This window comes from Gymnogyps californianus, chromosome 15, assembly GCF_018139145.2.
Source record: "Gymnogyps californianus isolate 813 chromosome 15, ASM1813914v2, whole genome shotgun sequence".
Classification (NCBI taxonomy): Eukaryota; Metazoa; Chordata; class Aves; order Accipitriformes; family Cathartidae; genus Gymnogyps; species Gymnogyps californianus.
The window spans coordinates 18383959-18405876 of record NC_059485.1 but is presented as its reverse complement, the minus strand read 5'-3'; the positions used below and the strand labels follow the sequence as shown (position 1 = coordinate 18405876).

The 21918-nt window shown below is 51.8% G+C and overlaps 1 protein-coding gene across 2 annotated transcripts in view; it reads right to left on the bottom strand.

The window, feature by feature from the left end:
• The window catches only part of RAB40C (RAB40C, member RAS oncogene family), a 35341-nt gene extending 17214 nt beyond the window's left edge, over window positions 1-18127 (bottom strand). For both annotated transcript variants that reach the window (XM_050905985.1, XM_050905986.1), the window contains exon 1: window positions 17894-18127. In XM_050905985.1, the coding sequence (XP_050761942.1) occupies window positions 17894-18047 (154 nt within the window). In that variant the 5' untranslated portion in view covers window positions 18048-18127. The remainder of the gene's footprint in view (window positions 1-17893) is intronic.
• Between the last annotated feature and the right edge of the window lie 3791 nt (window positions 18128-21918).

Here is a 21918-nt window from a genome sequence, read left to right as displayed (position 1 = left end):
CACAGTGATGTCTATGCTCAGAAGAGAAGGTATGCGAGATGGAGGGAGGAAGCATGAGGTGCATGGTTGTACCTGCCCCTGCAGATATCCCTTCCCAGGGGACAGGCAGGGACGGCAGCCCGTCGCTTGTGTGGGAAATTAGTAGAGCTCACCAGGATGGAGCAGTTCTGGCAGACTCTCCAGGCACCTGCTGCCCACCACACTTGACGTCAAACGCCGAATTCAAAAGCACAGAGAAAAGAAAGTACCAAATCTATCTCTTCACGTTTCCAGACAGCTGCCAGTCAACTGGTTTCACTGCCTGGCCTCAGGGCAGTCCGTGTCTTTGTGCAGAACTTCTCTCCTTGGCATCAGAGTGCTGGAGGTGAAGGGTAAAGGCCTTTCTGAGGATTATACCCCTGCGGCACTGCCATGAAACTGGCCTGAGGAATTCACATACACTCGAGTTAGAAGCAAAGCTGTTCTGACTTTTTATTCTAGGCTACGGTTAGCATTTAAGCCGTATCTGGTAACACAGGTTGGAGGAAAGTGATGCACTTTTGAACTTGCATACACCCCAGTTGGGACTAGGGACTAAATTCACAAAAGGTTTTTGAGCAAACTCTACCTACAAGCTCACTGGTAAGGACGGAAACTGCACAACTGCAACATTTTGGAGAAAATTTCAGCTTCTCTCTTCCATAAACACTCAGTGCATCGGGACAGCTCAAAGGGACTCCCTTTAAAGCTTGCATGCAACATCTTTTTTTTTTTTTTTTTCCCCTCCTCCTCCTTCCCTCTGTTTTTTTTTCAGCTGGTTAGCACTCTGCGCAGGACGCAGCTCACAAGCGCAGCTCTCCCGTAGCTGTGCAGGAAGGCCATGGCTCACCGGTGCCAGAAAACTTCCATCCATCACAGATGCCCTTAAAATCACGGGCCTCACCACAGCGGCTAACACCAGTACTGGCCACCTCGCAGCTGGTACCTTACTATTTTAGTCCCGGTAACGCACAGCAGTTTCCCGAGCTGTAGCCCAATACGTACTCCCCCCATTTACAGCTGACAAGGAAGTCGAGCAGCCCAGCTCGCTTTCCTAGGCCCAGCCTACAGCTCAAGCTCAGCCTTGGCTTCCTCCTTGTCCCAGGGACCTGGGCACAGAGGGCCACAGCCCCGCCAGCCGCAGTAGCCACTAGATGCCACCATTGCACAGAAGCTGCTGGCAGCGTGACAGCCGCTGACAGAGCCTGCCGTGGCCGTGCCACACCAGGCCTGCTCCTCTGCCTTTTCGTTTCAGGCAGCTCAGATGCCAATAAGTCAAGGGAAGTTTTGAAAATTTAATTTCTGTAGTTGACAGGGTTTCCCCCACCTGAGCATCACCTCTGCTCGCAGCCAAGTACAGCTCATTTCGAGACTGACATTTATCTCCGCCAGAACGTGCTTTGATCCCCCGGAAGGGATGCGCTGCTACAAACCCCACGCGATGCTCCTGCGGCACACGCAGCACCAGCAAACCAGCCGACTCGCCGCCAGCAGCTGCCTCCGCAACCCTGCCTGGCCCTCGGGGCACGCAGCACTGGGTGAAAAGAAAACAGTCTTGTTCAAAGCTTATTTTATATCAACCGATCTCTTTCTTGACCAATATCTAGCATGATGCAACAAAATGAATGAGACTTGCAAAACAAGTCTGGGCTGTTCTCTCTGATTTAGCATGCAGGCCGACTCCTCTGCTATTTTTCCAGTCCTGCTTTAGACTCCTACTTATGCTGACGCCATCTCAACCCCGCTTATCGAGCGGCGAGCAGACCTGGCACAGGGCGCTCTGCAAAGTGATCTGCTGTCACCAAGCCCGATGTCAGACACCCAATTCCCCTCCACACAGCCGGGTTTCACGCTCCCGGGCAAGACTCCAGGGAATTCCAAACCTTTATTTCTTTTGCCAATTGGTATAAGGAAAACCTAAGGAAGCAAGCCATTTTCTCATGGGAATACACAGGATGTGTTATAGGAAACTCTGACCTCTTCCAAATTACTCATGCAGAGCACAGCACACTTTGCATCAATACGACCTGAAAAACCCCACACCCAACCTTAGCCGAGTGAAAACTTTCACCCAAAAGATTACACCTGATGTGAACAGGAAAACTAAAACCCCTCCAACAGAAATGATAATTTTCTTCCAGCACTTGATACTACTTTGTATCAGGCTGTTAGTCCCCCTTCCGCTTGGGAATTCACGACTCGGAGAAAGGCATCCCTCTGCTCTGCCAAGCCCCCGAACTGCATCTGCATGAGCAGCAGCACACCGAAAACACAACGGAGGAGGCACCAGGCAAGCAGATACATGGAACTGGAAGTCACATTGGAAAAGGCAGAAAGACAAGGGAGATACGTATTTCATGCTACTCTTGGGCTCTCCCTTTAAACAGATTAATATCTCAGGAAAATGGCTTTAAATAGCGCAAGTGAACAAGGCTCTATAAATATTTACTACTCTAAGCACAGGAGCTTCTTGGCTTTGTGTAGGTCTTTGTTTTAGAGAAGACAATTTTGCAGTTGCAGACTCTCAAGATGAATCTGCCCTAACGCCTGAGCGGGGGACCAGAAGGGTCGCCTCCCCTTAAAGAGGCAGATTTGAGCAAAACCTTACAGCAGTAAGAGCAGCACGTGCCTTTCTCCTCCTTTAGCTTTCCAAGGCGATCCTCGCTTAGTGCTGGGGTGAGAACGATTCCAGCTCTCAGTGTGATGCTAGAGCCAACACTGCATTTCAGGTTACTGGTCCAAATCAAGTGTCCTCCTCCAGAGATGCCCTAATGATCCAAGCCCCAACTAACAGCTTCACTGCACCTATACAAATATCAAAAAGGCACAACCGGGACTCGTCCCGTGACAGAGGGATGAAGGGACTCGCCCCACATTAAAGCAAGCCATCAGCAGGTTTTCCTGCGACCTTCCTCGAAGGCTGGGCTGCAGCAGGCTGGCAGCAACATCTCCGGTTTGCATCTGCAGTGTCTTTAAGAACAACATAATTTATTCACAAATCTGGGGCAGAAGACATTCCAGGTGATGCTCAAAAATCTCTTCCCAAAGGGGGGGGGGGGGAATCAATGCACTCAAGCGAAACATTGATATAGTTTTAAGACAAGCTTGCTTTCCTTCCGAGAGACACTCTACTTATCACTTGAAGTCATTTACAGTTTGCATGAATCAGATTGGCCAAAGATGCTTTTGCCACCTCATTTCTTAAATGAATTGTTTTCTGCTTGTGGGAGCTCGGAATCCACCACCTCACTTTCTGTTAGTCCACCCACAACAAAAAACCATTGCACGTTATTTGAACTTCATTAAAAATATAATCAGTTCCCCCAGCTTACAGACATGCGCTGTATAATGCCACCTCAGCTTTTTTCTTTTTTTTTTTTTTTTTTAATTAAATTAAACTGGGTTTCATTTATTTACAATTCAAAAGAAGTCAACCAACCCATTTGCAAAGTGATATATAAGGTCAATAGGCAAAACTTGAAGTGTACGATGATGATGAGCCAAGGACAATCCTTCACTCAATGCATTATATGAGTAAGAAAATACTTTTCAGTAAGATAAATTGAGTAGACTTTTGTTACCTGACTGATGCTGCATTTTAGAAGATTGTTATTTCATCTATAGACATAATTAAGCCAGTTCTAATAATGATGGCATTTGAGTCCTCAGAGGAGGACTGATGAGCGAGATGTGCCTGATCTGTCGGCACCTCTAGAGAAATGCTCTACTCTACTGGGATATTTTAACACTGGCTCACAAGCCACCAGAAACACTCATCGTGCCACCGCAGCGCCTCACCCAGCAAGCCTGCTGACGGACTTTCATTTGTGACTGTCGTTAGTACAGCCAAAGCCACCACGCCGCAGCTGTCTAACTGAAAATGCTGGATTTTCCCCCAAAGCACCCCCAAGCCTCTTCTATTTCCCTACAGGTCATCAGCTCTGCCGAGTCCAGAAAAAGGTCTAGGACTTCTTAAAAAGTCTTCTTAAAGGTTTGCAGGTTTAATGCTACACTGACCAGCGACTGCTGGGAAGAGGGGAGAGCACAGGGCTGGAATAAAAAAGCCCAGAGAATACACATCAAATATTTAACTTGGTGAGATGTCGCAGTGAACTCAAGTAACCAGCTACGAAGGGCTGGTCATGCTGCATGGCATTCAAGAAGATCCTCAGGAGAAAGTGATGTAGGTCTCTGCGAGCGGCTGGCAAATAAATAACTGAAAGATTTAAAGGCATGCTGTGATTATAAAACAGACAAGCACCATCAAGAGTATCAAGCACACTCTGTTTCTCCTGGGGCAGCACTGAGAATACCTCCCAATCAGCGTGGCGGACTTCACAGACAAATTGTGATGAATTTGTAACCCAAGCGTTGTGGCAATCCTTACTTAATACACAAGGAAGGATCAGAAGCCATAATCATCCAGTGTGCAGCTGGTCTTAAATGATTGTTTTCACTGCGACAAAAGTAGATAAACACCAAGAAACACTTTAGAGTGGGTAAATGGATTGTAAATAATTTTTTTGTTCCCTTTTGCAAAAGGAAAACATTAAGAATGAATCTCCACTGAAGCTTCTCAGCAGCAAGGACTCCAAGAGCTGTGGCTAAGCAGAGACGGGGAAATTGAGTTTAAAACCTTTATCACCAGTTCAGACAATGCTGTGGATGCCAGCAAGAACACCATAGCCAACTGTGAATTTTCAGGAGAACATAAACTACACACAAGAGCCCTGTCCCCTCCCTGGCAGTCCCTTACCGGCCAGACTCATGGGCAGCTGGGCCAGGCTTCCCGGGACAGCCCCAGGAGAGGTCCGGGCAGGGTGTCCCCTCCTCTGAGACCCTCTTGCAGGGCTGGTAGAGCCTGGCTGGGTATCGCTCGGGCTCCCCAGCCTGCCACGGTCCCTCAGCGCACCTTTGGGGATGCACAGGCAAGTTTTTTATCACCTAAGCTAGCAGTCGTCTTACTTATGTACAAGACGCAAGCTGCTGAAAGGTCCCTCCCTCTCCCTCCAAAGGGCTTGTGAAAATTCCAGCTGGCTTAAAAGAGGAAAAAACAACCAATTAATCTGTGCAAAACCCAGTACAGTGACTGCACCTCTGCCTGTACAACAGGCTTCATAACCGGAGCCTTTCTGTGCTCTGCTAAGTTCAGCCTTAAGCCATTAGTGCAGAAATTAATTTATCCCAAGTGCCAGCAATAACTGAGCAGTGTCCAAAGACGACTGTTTATTCTACCAAGTCCCTGGGTGTCACAGATGTTAACTAGATCTTTCTAAGCCATGACTGATATGGCTGGCTTTTAAAATGGAAAGCTTTGCCCCTGTGTGTGCAGGCACTGCACGAGGCTGCCCAGCTCCTTCGGAAAGCCGGAGCGACTGCGGCGTGCCGTGCATGTGGGGAGAGCGGCCAGCAATGGCAACCGCACCAGCAACTGACCCTGGCCAACGTTTTCATATGGGCAAGTTAATGATGAAAAGCAGTAATTGTTTCCTATGGGGCAGCAGCACCACCCCACATCTGATAGCTGAGAGCCTGAGGGGCTGGTGTGCCACAGTTTCCCCAAAAACAAATGAGTGGGAATGCCCCCATCCCTGCCGAGTGCGGAGAAGAGGCAGAAGCAGCAACAACCAGGCAAGTCCTGTCCTCACCAACAAGCCAAAGAGAACAGACGAGGGAAGAGAAGTGCTGGGAGGTCACAAAATTGAGGCCAAAAAGTGGGTGTAGTAGCTCCAGGTCTGCGTTGGGACACGACAGCAGACCAGCTCCAGAATAAGAGCATCATTCCCACTTCCAGGCCTCGGCATGCAACCCGCCCCCCCCCCAAAACCAAGGCAAAACCCCACAGACCACCAACACCCCCATAACCAAACCCCACTCGCTTGTGGGGCTGACAGCAGGAATTTGGACAGCAAGGACACTGGCACAGCAGCTTGCAACGCTGCCTGAACCAAGACCCTCCCCGTCAAATTATTTCAGGGTGAAATAACCCCCCACTCACAGGATGTTTATCCACAAGCAGCGTTCCCGGCAGCAGCCCTCTCCAGTGCCCGGCTTTGGGGGTGTACTGGGAGCTATACACAAGGTCAGGCCAAGAGGGACAGAGCTACTCCAGAACAGTTTCATAGCACGTTCCTGCAACACAGCCAGCGCCGTACAAACTCACCGGCTTCTCCACAGACTCTTTGCTCAAACCAAAGTGGACGCTGACCTCCTGGGATTAATTTTCTGGCAGAACTGTATTCCACGAGAAGACAACAGTTATTACCCCTCCCATCACCATGTTCACATGCTCCCTCTCATTGCATCCCACATCCTGCACCTTTTCATTTAGGAACGGTTTATGTTGAGACGGTCATTAAATGGCAACCTATAGCTACTGAGTCCAGCAGCCAAGTTGCTCCAAGCAGCAGAATACGAAGTCAGGACGTATTATGAACGTAGTTCAAAATGCCTTATTTTGGGGTTTGGGAGGTTTTTTTCGTGCCTTCACCAGCCTATGAGTAAAACGGCAGCCAGGGCTGAAGACTCATATCAGAATTGTTCGCTTGTGGGCAAAAGTCAATACAGAAAGACTTGTCGTTTCATTTCTAGTCAAAAGAGGCAGATGGGTACGGAAATGACAGCCAGCCAGGAGTTGCCAGCTGTTGAACGCACGTTCAAAGCAAACAGGTTTTGCACTGCAGTGTGCAACAACTGAACGTATTAGTCCTGCCTAGAATGATTTGGTGGTGAAGGCAGCTGCTGGGGCCAGCACCCAAGTAACCAAAGACGCAGGTATTGAGATCCTCTGATTCGAGTAACTTAAGAAACAGGCAGTAGCATCTGTACGTAGAAGACACCACCAGTGCATTACCTTCCACTGCAGGTCCTACTATTAACTTAGGGGAGTAGTTATTTTCTCCGTCATCTGCAAGTGATATTAAATCATTCAGAAAAAATGTGGTATGAGCACATAAACACTAGCTGATGAAAAAAGTGAATTCAAGCTATTCAAATAACAACTGATGAAGTCATCCAACCTTAAAAAGTGTGTACAACAGCACATTAACAGCACCAATTTAGCTAGTCAGCTCAGAGCTGTAAGCCACAGAAAACATCCCTTCCAAACAACACATGAGCTCATCAGTTTGAGTCACGCATTCAATTACCTACTCTTTAGATAGACAAACAACAAATTATCTCCATCAACAACAGGGGTCAAGAAAACATGTGCTTTAAAACAAAGGTGGATTCATCCCACGTCTGTGTGTCTTGGTGTTAGCATTTACCTCGGCAGTATTACTTCTTTGTTTTAAGCAGGGTGATAAAAGCATCGCTGCAAAACACCCCCAGCTCCTGCCTGCAGAGCTGGAGCTGAGGGTCAGAAAGCACGTGCTTTTACCACTGCGCTCCTGTCCTGCGTCGTAGCTGAGCAGCCACCTTGGGAACAGGATCAAGAGGTCTCGGTTCTTACCAGGCACGCAGGAGACCAGTGCCGCTCCCACGTGGTGCTGGCTGGGGGACAGGGGATAGATAGAAGCCATCTGCTCAAGCCTTCGTCATCACCTGCTCACAGAGCGAATACAAAATCCACTCTTGCTGCACAACTCAATGGGAGGTAACGAGGAGCTTCTGGTTATTTAACTGTGCAGCAGATGAGTTTGAGCTGTTTTGAGCCGAGGAGTTCAGCCCCACGCGCACGGCCAGGAGCCCACGTCCCCGAACGAAGCTCAGTGCATCACACGAGCTCCTGCCAACTCAAGGGAGCTGCTGCGGCGCTTGGCAGCTCTGCGTGATACATCCAACAAGCTGCCAAGCACCTCGTACAAAGACACACGCGGAAAGAGAGAAAGAACAAACACCTTTCCATTATTTGACATTACCCGAATTTGTGGATTTTCTCCCGAAAAACGTACTCTGTCTTCCACTTATATCTGCCTCATTTCAACTGAGAGTGCTTTCAATTTAGACTGGAAGCCTTTCACAAAAAGGCTGCTCGTGTCAGAGTTTGTTCCCAGCATCTTCATCTACAGCTAAGGGATCATAGGTGGGGATCTCGGACAAATAATTGCTTGTTTGGATTTGTAACCAGCCAAAAGCAAAACACTTACTCGGAGACCTCTAGGAAGCCCAGATTTGCAGAAGACTTCACTTGTCTGCTGCCTGCTCCACAGCCCAGCAGCTTGTCGGCAGCTACGTGGTCCTCACACAGAGGAGCTCTGTTCCGGGCTCATTTAAGGATGACAACTACATCTGAAAACGGCATTTGAAGCCAGAAGCAAATCTGTTCCTAAAGCTCAAACAATTTCAGCGGACACCCGGGAAGCCACAGAAACAGTCAAAAGTCAGTCCAGAACTGGGGATGTTAAGTGGATTTGTGCTTTACAAGAGAATCAAGAATGATTTTATGCACAGAAGCGACAACAAACAAAAGAGTTTCTTCATGCTTTGCAGTTCAGATCTCCATAAAAACTATACAGCTGCATGCAGAAACAAAGACAGTCTATGAGGAAAATCAGAGGGCACCGTAACAATCTTCATTGTTGCTGGATTACCATACAAACACCAAGATACGCTTGGAGACCAAAAAAAAACCACCCACAACACTCAAAAAAATCCAAGTATTTGTCCAAAATACCTTCCAATATCAGGATATTGAAGAGGTTCACCTTCCACATTTACACCTCAACACTGTGCACGTTAATACATGGGAAATGCTGCTCTACAGCACCAGACCTTCGTGGCATCACCACCAGCCTGACGCGCACGCCACCGTGCACGAGATGCCGGGCTCACGCGTACGGCTGCACACCCGCTCGGGGATCCTGCACGTGGATCCGGACGCACACGGCGGCAGTCTCCGATCAGCGGGACACCCATCCACAGCCCCTCCTGCCACCCACACCCCGCTGCTCAACGCCAGTTGGCATCTCCAGACTTTGCCATTTAAAGGGTCACGTTGCAACACCGCAACAGAGGCGGCCAGCAATGACGCAGCCGTCTCCAGACTGACATAGTACACCCAAACACCCAGAAAGAAGGCTACAGCATTTCAGCCGGGCGTAGACAGGTTAAGCACCACGTGCCTGCCGAGCACGGGTACTTACAGAGCTCCTGGAGCAGCTACGGAGAGACCACTCACCATGAATTTCACCGGCTCTTGAATTTGGTCTCGCTGCACCAACCACGAGCTCCACTCCGGAAAGGGACCGCTCCACGCTGGAAAGGGACCGCTCCACGCTGGAAGCATCAGGACAGCTGCTAACATTGGTTTCACATTTCGGTGTGCTGTTTCCGGCGATAACAACAGATCTCCAGGGACCTGACCTACAATACATTGCTGCGTGCGCTCAACAGTCCCTCCCTGCCCTTAAAAGATCGGCCGGCCCTGCTAGCAGAGCAAGCACCCCTCTACACACCCGTACGAAGCGTGCCGCCTCGCAGCGGCTCCACAGCAGCTCTCAACAGCCCGAAATCATGTTTTCAAACCCTCCACTCTCAGCCCAAATTGGAGCCTCCCAGGTCCTCTCCTCCTCTTGACCTACCGCTGTTGCAGGACAAAGATCTCGCCCCAGCCACCCTGCCAGCAACTCTGAAGCACGACTTTTGCTGCTACCAGAAGAAAGCCAGCATTTTGCATTATTTAAATAGAAAAAAAGTATAGAATTTTAACCTGGTAATACAGGTGACACCTACAAGAACACAAGCATGTCTCAACCTAAGGAGGCATTTCAGAGCGAACACGCGTTTGCTAGCACGGCGAGCAGCACAGATAAGGCTCTCAGGTTAGGTAAGATCAGCCCCGCAGAGTTTCCTCTCCTCGTGCCGTAGCACAGACCTGTACGCTGTCTCCTGTACAGATTTTACCATCAAGTTACTGAAGCAGTTTGACAACATCAGAAAAATAACAGCTCTGGGACAAGAGATGATTTAAGATTAAGTAAACAGGACAGACAAAATAGTGGGGGTTTTTTGTTGTTTTTCCAGTGGGGTTTTTTTTTTGTTTGTTTCTTTGTTTGGTCGAGTTTTTTTTCCATCTAGTTCGGTCTCCTGTCCACTCGGCCTCCAGAACCATGGGCAAAAGGGACTACAGCCTGCTGCTGTTAAAACTGGTACAGAAGGAAACAGAAGACAGGGTAATTTCTGTGTACATGACCGGGCGGTGTGTGTAGAGAGCAATCATTTGCAAAGACAGGAAAGTGGTACAATAAAACCCCCAAGTGGGCCAGGGAACTCAGAAGCTGGGCTGGAAAATGAGTTAAAATGGCATCTCTAAAAAGAAATTAAAAAAAAAAAAAAAATCTGCATTTTCTGTAACAGGAGATTATTCCAGAGATGCACAGCACCTTCTATTAAACTGCCAGTTAAGTACAGCCTTTCAGTGTCCCCTTTTGCTTGTCTCCTCCTTAACCACTGACGGTTTAAACAGCATATATTTTGTTTGAATCGCCTGAGGATTTTTGTCCAAATTCAATGCCTGATATTGAAATGGCTGCAGCACTGCACAGCACATACAGGACATTAATCACTCCAAGGATGATATTTATAGGAGAACAGGTGTCAAAGTTTTAAAATGATATAATATCGTCTAGTTTCCCAACAGGGTGATGGAAATGAGCCAAAGAGGAGGTAGAAAAGAGGAAGAAAATCGAAAAAACTATGGCTACGTAAAAATGCTCTCAGAAAACAGAAGCCCTATAGGAACAATCTCTGAGCTGATGTTGCAACCCTACTATTACTACAACTTTTGCAGAAACAAACAGACCTCTTCAATGGGGGGCCCTAGCCCTGAGCCGGATCATCTACGCCCCAGGGAAATTTCCCTTTCAGGTGAGTCCCAACTCACAGCAAAGCATTTAGCAAAATGAGGCCAAAGATTTTCACATCGGAGCTTCCTTCCTCCTCCTCCTCTGCCTGCAATCAAATAGAAACCGGTATGACATAATGCTTCTGTATCACTGCTCATTTTGTGCTGAGCCTGGGCTGCCCGAGAAAGGTGAGGGGTAAAGGGATAGAAAACAAGATTTTAAAAAGCAAGGTTATAAAACCTCAGCTCCAAAACCTAAGCTCATAGCATAGCTATTCTCAAGTGCAAAGGAAAGATGCTCTGCTCTTTGAGAGAGGGAGGCCGCCGGAGGAAAACATGCCAGTGAACAGCTGGAAACAAAAGCTGAAGGATGGGGCGGAGGAGGAGGAGACATTTTCCATGGGCTTTCCTATGCGGCTTATATACCAAAACAACCAAACAAAAAACCCCACACACCAAGAGAAGTGGACAATGCCATCGCGGGATCTGGATAGAGCAAAACCTACTTGCTTTTCAAAAACAAAAAAAATACAGAGAAACTTTTAATCCCAGTTATTAGAAGAACATTCCACCCATTTCAGATTTATACTGCTCAGTCCACATCACCTTTGTGCACTTAGGGCTCAGAAACACATTAACAGCCATGTAAAAGCAAAGCTTTTATACAGGGGATTAGAGGTGGCGAGAACTGCCCAGTGCAATTGAGAACTTTGCAGAATAAGTCCCCAGCTTTATTAAAAAAATGACAAAAACATAACCCTCCTGAAAAATTATGCATGCACAACAACCTACGGTGCTGTGCATCCTTAAACCTGACTTGAGAGAGAACTGAAGACATCAAAACCTGCTAGGCACTCAGTTTGGGGTTTGTTTTTTGGTTTGATGGAGTGGTTCTTTTTGTTTGTTTGCTTTGTTTTGGGGTTTAAGTTTAAGCCACAGCTAGTTAATTCCACATCAAGCAGAGATGGAGGTTCAACACTGTACATTTGGAAATATTTTTCACACAAAGGATAATTAGTAAACAATGGAGAAATAAGAGATGCTGGAGTTGTTTCTGAGGCAAAGCCTGCTCTGACGAGATCAGTTTTGTGTCCCTGATGACAGGGAAGCGAATATCCCTGAAGGACACTGATGCAAGTGCTGGCAGACACGGGGAATTGCTGCAACAACCACTCTCCACTCCGCAAGCCATCGAAAGAGATTTCTAGCGGCACGACCAGTGCGGTCCAGCTGAAGCATTCCCTGCAGATCAATTCTGAGGCCACTACAGGGACATGATGGCAAGGCTGCACTTCGAATATTTTGCCTCAATCCCCCTCGCATCAGAGCGCTAAAACCTCAAAATAAAACATTATTCCAATTAAGACAGTCACGCCAGAAAACAAACAGCAGTTTCCACTGGCATGCAGCATCTGAAACAGCGGGCCAGCCCAGCCGGATGGCTCATGTCTACCACTGACAGGGACAACGCTGCTCCGGCAGACAGCGGGGACGCACCCGGTGGCACGTGGCCAGGCGAGGAGGAGGCAGCAGCAAAGCAGCACCAGGATCAATGTTTCCCTCCCCGCTGATGCCAAAGACAGCCCTGACACTGCAGCAACGCCGGGATGAGCACTCAGCTGCAATCTCAAGCTGCTCAACATCTGTAGCTCTCGTGTCTATGCCCAGAAGGTGCCACCACATCAGTGCTGTCCCCGCCTGAGGTTTCACTGCACGCAGGTACACCCAGCAACTGTTTCTTGTATGCTGAAGAAGGGAAAGTTAGATGCTGTCAGGTATTGAGAGAGGTCCTGTCCCTACAGAAGCTGCAGAAGCTTAAAGCAGAACAGCTCAGCCGCACGCTTTGTTAAGGCTTGGGAAAAGCGAACCAGTGATGGGAAACTCTGCAGCAGTGCAGCAGGACCTCCAGCCAAACACGGCAGCAAACGCAGAGGATGAGAAGCAAGAGACCATCTCCCTGGTCAGTCTTGGAAACTCAGCAGGCAAGGAGCAGAAGCATCGAAAAGCATCCCCTCGCACGCCCTCCGTGGCAGCGAGGAAGACGAGACAAGGCGTCCCCTCTCCTCCATCCCTGTGTACGCTGGTTGTGGTACAGATGATCTCCTGGTTGGCAAGTGACTAACTTGAAGACTGCCATGAAGCAAAGCAGAGCAGTTTTACAGGGGATGTTTCTGGACGCACGCTGGTGACTGAGGGGTCACAGGACATACTGAGAGAGTAATTGCTGTAAAGAAAGACTTGAAAGGGACAGCTTAGGGACCTCCACATTTAGACAGCTGCACAAAAACAACCAGAGGGAAAAGACATCCAAAGATGTGGGTCACTCAAATAAACAACCTGGTAATTAAACAGCAGTCATGAGGTCCCCAGGCAAACAGCACTGGCTGGGAGGGTCCTGACCACCTCCAAGGGCTGAGCAGTGTCTTCAGCCGCTCTTCGTTAACGCTGCCTCTCCCTGCCCTCCCGGCCACGGAAAGGGCACAAAGCTACACTGCCCCAGACCTTGCTCCGCGGTGGGCCCACCGCCCCTGCCCAAAAGCTGAATTCCTTGCACTTCTGCTACGGGGAAGAGCTCTTGGGAAAGATCCAGTTTTTATCTGAACCATAAACCCTGTCGGTAGCTATTACAATTGAGCACTTAATTGCCTTTTTCCTAACATTTCCTTGGGTCTTTGGATAGCAGTGAGGTAACAGAGCACCGAAGGATGCTGCTCGAATAAAGGCACTAAGCCCCAGCTAAGGGAAGGAGTTGAAACAAGGCATCGGGGCTCCCTGCATTAGGGCTGGTCACAGCACCAACCCTGTGGCAGGGCAATGCTTTCATTTTAGCTTTTGCATGCTCTTTGAAAGGAGATCAGACTGCAGACATAAGGCTTCAGCCTCATCACTTTCTTAATACAAGCTGAGGACAGGGAAAAAAATAAAAATAAAAATCCATCCCCCTTCCAATCAAAGCCATCTGCTCAGAAACACGCTCTAGTCTTTCCCTAACACACGTTTCTCCTTTCCTATGGGAACAGCAGCAGGTGAGGGGGAAGGCTGCCGCAGAAAAAGCCCTCCATCATGTGAAGACGGAGCACATCACATTCACGTCTGCGTGGTGAGACCAGCCCCGGCCCTATTTCTGGTGCACGCGGGGCACCGTCTCATACGGCAGCAATGGCACTCGTGCCTGCCGAGCGCTCCCGTGCAGGAGCCCTCCCCGACTCACCCGGTCTTGATGCAGCCCGAGCAGGGCTGGCTTCTCAAGCAAGCCAACAAACCAGCTAGGCAAGATCACTTCAGCACAAGCACATGAGTAAATAGATATTCAAGAGGGGATGTATGACACAGTAGTGACAAAGCCATGGGTCCTTCAGGTGAGGAATAGCCTTGTCTTCCTTTTGCAGGGCACACACACCGCCCCTACTTTCACATGCAGCTCCACCACATCTCGTTGTCCAAAACCACCTCGCAACCAGAGACATTTCTGTCCTGCTTCGGCACTTGCGGAACGGTAAGGACAGACCCCAAGCGGGCAATTTAAGCACCAAAGTGAAAAATGATCTGTGTAGTTGACTCGTATCCGTGTGTAATGCACGCAGTTTTGCTCTGAGTCAGCTGTAACACCGCAGCTCACAGCACGGGGGCCAGAGCAGCCCTCCCCTGTACCTTGGGAGAAGGAGCAAGTGCTGAGAGGCGAGGGCATTCAGGGGAAAGGCAGGGTTTTCGGTTCCCGGGTGAGGTCCTCCAGCTGTCAAGAGCAGCGGTGGGGCTCCAAGAATGGCACCCTGCCTCCACCACTGCAGATTTGGGGAGTCGGGGGGTGAAAGCTGGGAAGGAGGACAACAATGGAAGCCCAGAAGAACATTAGTGTTCTCCCAAAAGCCCACATTTTTGCCAAATCCTAGTAAGAAGGCTTAATTCAGGGTATTTTGTAGATGGCCAAGAAAAAGCAAAATGTAAGCCCAACTCAGTTACAAACCCTCCTGGGCTGGGCGGTGACAATATCCAGCCACAGGACATAAACAAACTCCCCGCTCTTCGCAGGGAGCGGCACGCTTGGCCTGACGCTCCTGGAGACATATACACTCGGTAACTTCAGCATGAACCTAGTAAGAAACACACAGGTGACAACTGGACCTCAAATTCCTCCTCAAAATGCCATTTTTATGTCACCAGAAGTTCTGTATCCAGTGCCCTCGCAGCTTGGGTGCAGCAATGGTCAGGGGCATCACCCACACCTCTTACTGCAAAGGTCAATGACATCTGGGGAGCAACCACCACCTCTACTTGGACCAGATGCATTTCTAATAGCAATTTAAATAAAGGACATTGCTAAGGTCTTGCTATACACAATAGGAACTGCGGTGTCTAATTTAAGACGTGCCTGATTCAGTATGAGGTGCCAAGCTATAAGGCTGTGTTGAGAAGCGATGCTTCTGCTCAGGGATCCTGAACGAGGATGGACAGAAGCAGCTACAATGCTTTAAGAAAGACACAGCTCATACTGCGTCCAAGGCTTTCAGATACTGGACGCAAGCAAGCAGAGGCTGCCTGCTGCTTACAGCTCGCAAAAGCGATGCTGATGGAAAAAGGGCTTTCTCATCTCTTGGTTGCCCGCTGTTCCAACACCCTCATGCCCACGGAGAAGAGAGGAATCCCTCAAACCCTCTTCTAGAGGCCAGGTGTACGGCAGAAGAGCAGCAGCAAAAATACAGAGCTTCATTTACAGAGCATCACTTTTAAAGGTATGCCTTCCCAGAGCTGAAAGGACAATTCATTTCACACTGCATGTCAAAAAAACCGTGTCAAAACAGTTGTAATTGGCCAACACAGTAAAAGCAGCAGACCCTAATGAGACAGAGAGGGCACAACAGCTTTACCCCTCCCCACCGGAGGTTAGGGATCTGAGCTTGACATGTGATGTCCCAATCACAAGATCAACCTAAAGCATACTCCATTTCACACCGATAACAGCAAGTTGTGTTCTCTGGACAGATCAAACAAGTCGTAGATGATACAATACTTGTTTCAAATTGGGATGTGGGGTCTGGGAGGGGACGAGGAGGAGGACGATGCACTTGCAAGTAAAAGACTTACAAAAAGAGCCTCTATATAACATTCCACCGTTGCAGTTTTGGGACAGCATCATGCATGTGTCAAAAAGGAGGCCAGGCGCTAGCTGTTCACAAAATTTAAGTGCCTTCACGTCAAGGGGTGGTCTCCGTCAGGGCAGAGTGAAAGCACGCTGGTGGAGAAGCATGTCCTGTCAGTACGCACATCCCAACTGTGCCAGAGACGGAGGGAGCTGGATTGCCAAGGCTGTCAGGAGTACCAGCAGTATCAAACTCACTCAGATTTCAAAGCTACTCCATCTGATTATCCAAAAGGCACACAGCTTCACAGAAGCAACAGAAGCAGAGACTATCAGAGCATATATTACTGTGAAAAAAACCAGTATGTGACCTAATTCTCTAATTAGGAATGGGTTCAATTGCCCATAGAAGACAAGGGAAGGTTCTGAAAATATTAGTTCACTGAGATTTCTTTTTCCAGAAAAAAGATGGTGGTATTTTGTTGTTATAAAATAGCGACGACAGAGACAAAAATCTTACAGCGATAGCCAAAGTCACTGTTCTTTGGGTTTTATGTATATATCAAAGAACCCACCGCACACTCACTTTGCAATTGTACTTACTACTCCTGCATTGCCTGCTTCGAAACAACGGTCAAAACCATTTCTATCAGAAGACAATTCCAGCTTCAACACTTCGCTTAAAACAACCACCCTGTTACGCTCTTCATCCCTTTCTGCTTCGTAAACGCCAACCCCGAGGAGCAGCACTACAGCTCCCAGATGAGGCAGGTTCTTCAGAGACACAAACTCTCTTCAGGGAAGCTTAAAAGTGCCAAGCATCTCCTAAAAGGCAAACCGCACCAGCTCAGCCAGACACCCAAGGAGATGAATGATACCACAACCTTCTAGTTCCAGAATTTGCTGCTCTCATTTCACAAGCAGCCTGACTTCTGAGTCACCACCTCCCCGTAAATCTCTGAGGAGCAGGTGCGCGCTTGCATCAGCTCCTACGAAGCTGGTAGTAGCTCTGAGGACCGAGCACGCAGTCAGGAGCCGAGCCACGCCACTCCTTTATGCTCTAAATTCAGCCAGCTTCAACGCAGAGCATCGAGAAGCACCCGATTCCCTCGGACTCCTGCTTACAGGCAAAACTAAGCACCACCTGCTCCAGCCCTGGGGTCGGCTGCAGCGATGATGCAGAGTCTGAAGTGGATGGCTTCTGTCGAGCCCTTGGGGACGTTATTTTGCACAGAGGCTGGGGGAAGGATGACAGATTGAAAACCACCCCAGGACCTGCACCCTGCCAGGCCGTGTTATGCTTTAACTGCGGCGAGGGGACGCAGGAAATAGCACAGCGCCACTCCTTGGCTCTTAATTACGGTCTTGTGACACTGTAGTTAATGGTCTGTCATGGGTTCCATTAGAAACCTTAATGTTTGCAGGAGGCGGACCGAGCTGCGCTCACGGTAGCCAGCTACCAAGTAAGAGCAGCTCTGGCCTGGAAATAAGGCTCCTGTTCTTTTGTTATAGACCCTGCTTCCTCTGGGTACAGCTCCGTCCTGGCGTTAACCCCTGCGGCGGCCACGGGGAATCAGCTCGGCTCTTTAAGCGGGGTGCCGAGGCAGAGCTCCGCTTGGGAAGGGTCCAGCTGCGCTGCGGGATTCGCGCATCCCGGGATTACATCAGACACCGACCCCTCTGCCGTTTCTCTGGCCAAATTCTCCTGCAGATCTTGACGATTTTAAGGAACAGCCGCGGCCTTTCCGCTACCAGCCACGCGACCCCTGATAAACCGTGCTACGCTTCCAGTTCGTAAAAAAAAAAAAAACAAAAAAACAAAACCAAAAACCAAAGCAAAAAGCAAACCCACCCCTCCCTCCCCAAGGCTGACCTCCCCACGGGCAGTGACCCCTCGCACGGGTCCCTGCTGCTGCCCGTTACAGAGATGTCAGTGCTGCAGCTCGGGCCCGCCTCGGGCCCCCCCTGCGAGGCCGCGGGACGGATCCTGCCCCCCCCCCAGCCCCCCTTACCGTTGCTGTAGGCGTAGGGGGACTCGGAGGCCCCGTCCTGCAGGCTCTCCAGGATCTCTCCCTTCCCCACGTCGCTGTCCCCCACCAGCAGGAACTTGAGGAGGTAATCGTAGCTCTTCACCGGGCTGCCCTGGGTTCCCATCCTCCCTCTCATCAGCGAGGGGGCCCGATCCGCATCCTCCGCCGCCCGCCGGCCTGAGGGGGGGCTCCGGCCCCGCTCCGGGGACACCGCCGGGCCTCTCCCCCCGCTGCAGCTCACAGCCGGCCCTCCGCCTCGCCTCGCATCTTCCGCCGAGGGACGCGCTGGGGACCTGCGGCGGGAGGGAGGAGACGAGGAGGAGGAGGAGGCGGAGGAGGAGGAGGAAAGCAGCCCAGCCCCGCCGGCTCCTCAGCGCCCCCCGCCGCTGACAAAGCCCCCGCGCCCGCACAATGCGCCGCCGCCGCCCCGCCAGGCCCCGCGGCCCGAACCTGCCCCGCCGGGCCCCAGCGCCGGGCCGCGCCGGACCCACTCACCCACCTCAGGGCCGGGGCGCCCGGGGCCGGGCCGGGCCGCGCAGCCGCCACCACGGCCGCAGCCTCCGCCTGGCGCCGCCGCGCAGCGCCCGCTCGGGCCGAGGGAGAGGCGGCGGCAGGGCCCGCCCCCCAGCCCGGGTACCGCCGCTCCCGTAGGCTCAGCGACGCGTCCGTCAAAGCCGGCCCCGCCCCGGCGCGCCCCTCCGGGCTCTCGAGGGGCGGGGCCGCGGGGCGGGGCCGGCGGAGGGACGGGCCGTGTGGCTCCAGACTACAGGTCCCGGCGTGCCTTGCGGGGGGCGGCCGCGGCAGCGCGGGGCGCGCCGGAGCAGAGCATGATGGGACAGCGAGTCTGGAGGGGGGGGGTCGTGGCGGGGCCCGGCGTGGGGCCGGCTGGCGTAGGGGGGGCATCCGGGTGTGGGGTGGGCACCCAGGATTGGGGGGGCACCCAGGATTGGGGGGCACCCAGGTGGGTGGGCATGCAGGTGGGGGGGCACTCATTGATGGGGGGCATCCAGGTGCAGGGCAGGCTCCCTGGCCTGCACTCCTCAAGTTGCACAGCGAGACTTCTTGCTTTTATAAAATATTAATTGCTGCCCAAACCTGTCTCTTGGTGCACGGCTGATTCACCTTCCTCCCTCGGGGATTGCTCTGCTGGCCAGCAGCGGGCCAGGACAGCCACGGCCACGGGCGCGGGGATAACCCCCATCACTGACTCCTCTGCCAAAGCTCCCCCAAAAGTGGGGCTGGCAAAGGGGAATCTGTAAAATGGGCTGAAGTGGGGGGGACCGAGACCAGGCAAATGGCAGCTGGCAAAGCCCGACTGGCTCCACCATGCTGGCCGGGCAGCCAAGGCGACTTTTCACGGACGGACTGGCAACATGCAGCACCAGGGACCGGGCAGTGATGAATACATCAGTCCTCAGCCAGCTGAGACACAAGCTCTGGGCACCAAGATGCCTCATCTGAGCACCCATGGGGGTGGGAAGACCCCGCCGCTCCGTGGCTCTGGGGACAAGGGACCCTCCTGTGCTCCGGCGAGCTGCGCGCAGCACGTCTGCCCCTTGGGTGCTGTGCTGCATGCAGGAGGGCGATGCTCTGAGCCTGCCCAGCCTGGGGCAGGCAGATGGCAGAGCCCTTCCCTCCGTGCTCATAGGGTGAGGGGAGATGGCAGAGCTCTGGGGTGAGGGGCTGCCCCCCGCTTCGGTGGTCCCAGCCCGGCTCCCTCTCCTCTCCTGTGGCCTGAGGGCTTAAGCTCATTTGCTGCCTTGGAGCCACGCAGTGTAAACTGCTTTGGGGGGGGCTTGTTTTGATGAGGGGTTTGTATCCCCATGGGGCGAGGGTATCCTCACGCTCAGCGCTGCTCAGTTTGGCTTGTCTGCATGGCAGGGCCAAACACAGCCCCCGCCGGCCCCCTACCCCTGCCTCCCAAACAGCCCAGCTCATCCGGCTTCTGCAAAAGCAAAATGAAATAGCAGATAAAAGCAAAATGAAATAGCACATTAAAGCAAAATGAAATAGCAGATGTCCTGCTGACTCTATCCGGAGCTGCTGCCACCCCCAGCCGCTGCTGACAGCATTCCCCAGGGAGCAGGGGAGCTCGGAGGGTAAAGCCTGCAGAGAAACTCTCGCCCCAGGGCACAGCCCTGGATGGCGGAGCAGGGGAAGTGGAGAGGGGGGATCTGTGTGTGCCCGGATTCCCCAGGAGGAGAGAAAAGCCATTCCTCTCATTTCTGTCCACCAGTCCATTGGATCCAAAGCAGCGGGGAGCAGGCAGGAGGAGGATGGGCAGGAATCTCCTCGATTTTGTTTCTCTTTTGTCAGCCTCTGGTTCTCGATCTTGCCATTCCTCCAGGGCCAAGCCCAGAGCCCTGGTTTATGGCTCATTCAAGTGATTTCTCAGCTCCTTGGTGGGATGGTGGAAACCAAACTGGAGCCCAGACCGACGGGAATCATCACGAGAGAGGAGCAGCGCGGAGAAGGCGGTGGGGTTGTTTCAGGAGCTGACGGCAGCACGCTGCAGGAGGCAGCAGCCTCGGCGTGAGGCAGACGCAGAGGGGCGATCCTGGCAGAGGCCTGCTGCGGCGTGGGGACATTGTCACGGCCATGCATCCAGCCGGCCGCGCTTGACACTCAGCCGGCCTGGAGCAACACTGCTTCACCGCTGGGCTCCCGCAGCACGGCACAGGGCAGCCGTGAGGGAGCCCGGGTGCGAGCCCCAGTGCCCAGGGAAGCTGCTCCTTCCCGATCCGCCGGCTGCCGAGGAACAGCCCTCCGGGGCTCTGCTGGTGACAGCGCTCCGGTTGTGGTCGCACACCAGTTCTGCACAGCCTCAGACAACCACCAGCAACCAGTGGTGCCCTGGGCCTGCTCGGACAATGGCATGCTGCGGAAGGCAAGCGGACTGGGTGCTGCTAGCTGGGCAGGAGGCAGCTGGGTGCAAACTGCTGAGGAAGAGGAAGAAGAAGAAAAAGGAGAAGGAAAAAGGAAGAAAAGGAAGAGGAAAAAGAGAAAAGAGAAAAGAGAGAAAAGAAAGAAAAAAGAGAAAAGAGAAAAGAGAAAAGGAAAAGAAGATGAATTCAAGGGTGTGACTGCTCTGATGTGAGGAGAGGAGTGGGCACAAGGCACCCATCATTCCCAGGCACAGCTTGTGCTCCTGCTTGGACTGCACAGCGTGAGTGCTGCTGCAGAGGCTTCTCTCGCTCCGTCCTGCCCCTCATGCTGAACAGCAACACATCGCACGGGCAGGCTCACGGAAAACAAAGGAGCCTCTCACTGAATCATAGGAAAAAACCGAGCTGGAGGAGCATCACCTCAACTGTCTCCCAGGCCTGAGGCAGGATCCCGCCGGATCAGCGCTCCTCCTTGCAGGGGCGTCATGGTTTGGCCTTAGCAGAACACTCTCAGGTGGACGAGTGACGAAATACCGCCTGCGTGTGGAGAGCGGAGATCAAGTAACCGCCTGGCCGGGCCGCAGGACCGGGAAGAGCAGCCCGCTCGGACACGCCGAGCCTCCAGCAGCCGCCCTGCCCAGTCCCCGTGGCGGTGGCAGACGCTGCCAAGGCAGCCACGGAGGTGCTCAGTGGCAAGTTAAACAAGAGGGACGAGCTCGATTTTTCGCCCAACATCTTTATTCTAGTGTAATCAAAATCCATTCAAGTTCTGATCGAGAGGTTTAATTAACCAAAAAAATCCAAACCTGTCAGCAGAACAAAGATCTCCATCCCTAAACTCTCAAACGCAAGCACCTGCAACCGGTACATGCAGAGCCTCTCTGGTCCCAACTGTGCACGGACGTGCCGACACAGGCCCTGCTAGCATCGCCATCGCTCTGCCAGGCACTTCTGTCTGCAGAAACGGTGCTGCGATGAGCATGAAGCAAGTCTGTTTACTAAGCCGGGGGCTGTTCCCTGGACTGGTAAGCTGGACTGCTGCATTTTAAATCAGGGCTGCGGTGGGAAGGAAGTCACCTTCAAATGGTGTTAACAGTGACATTTTAAAACAAAGAGAGTGTT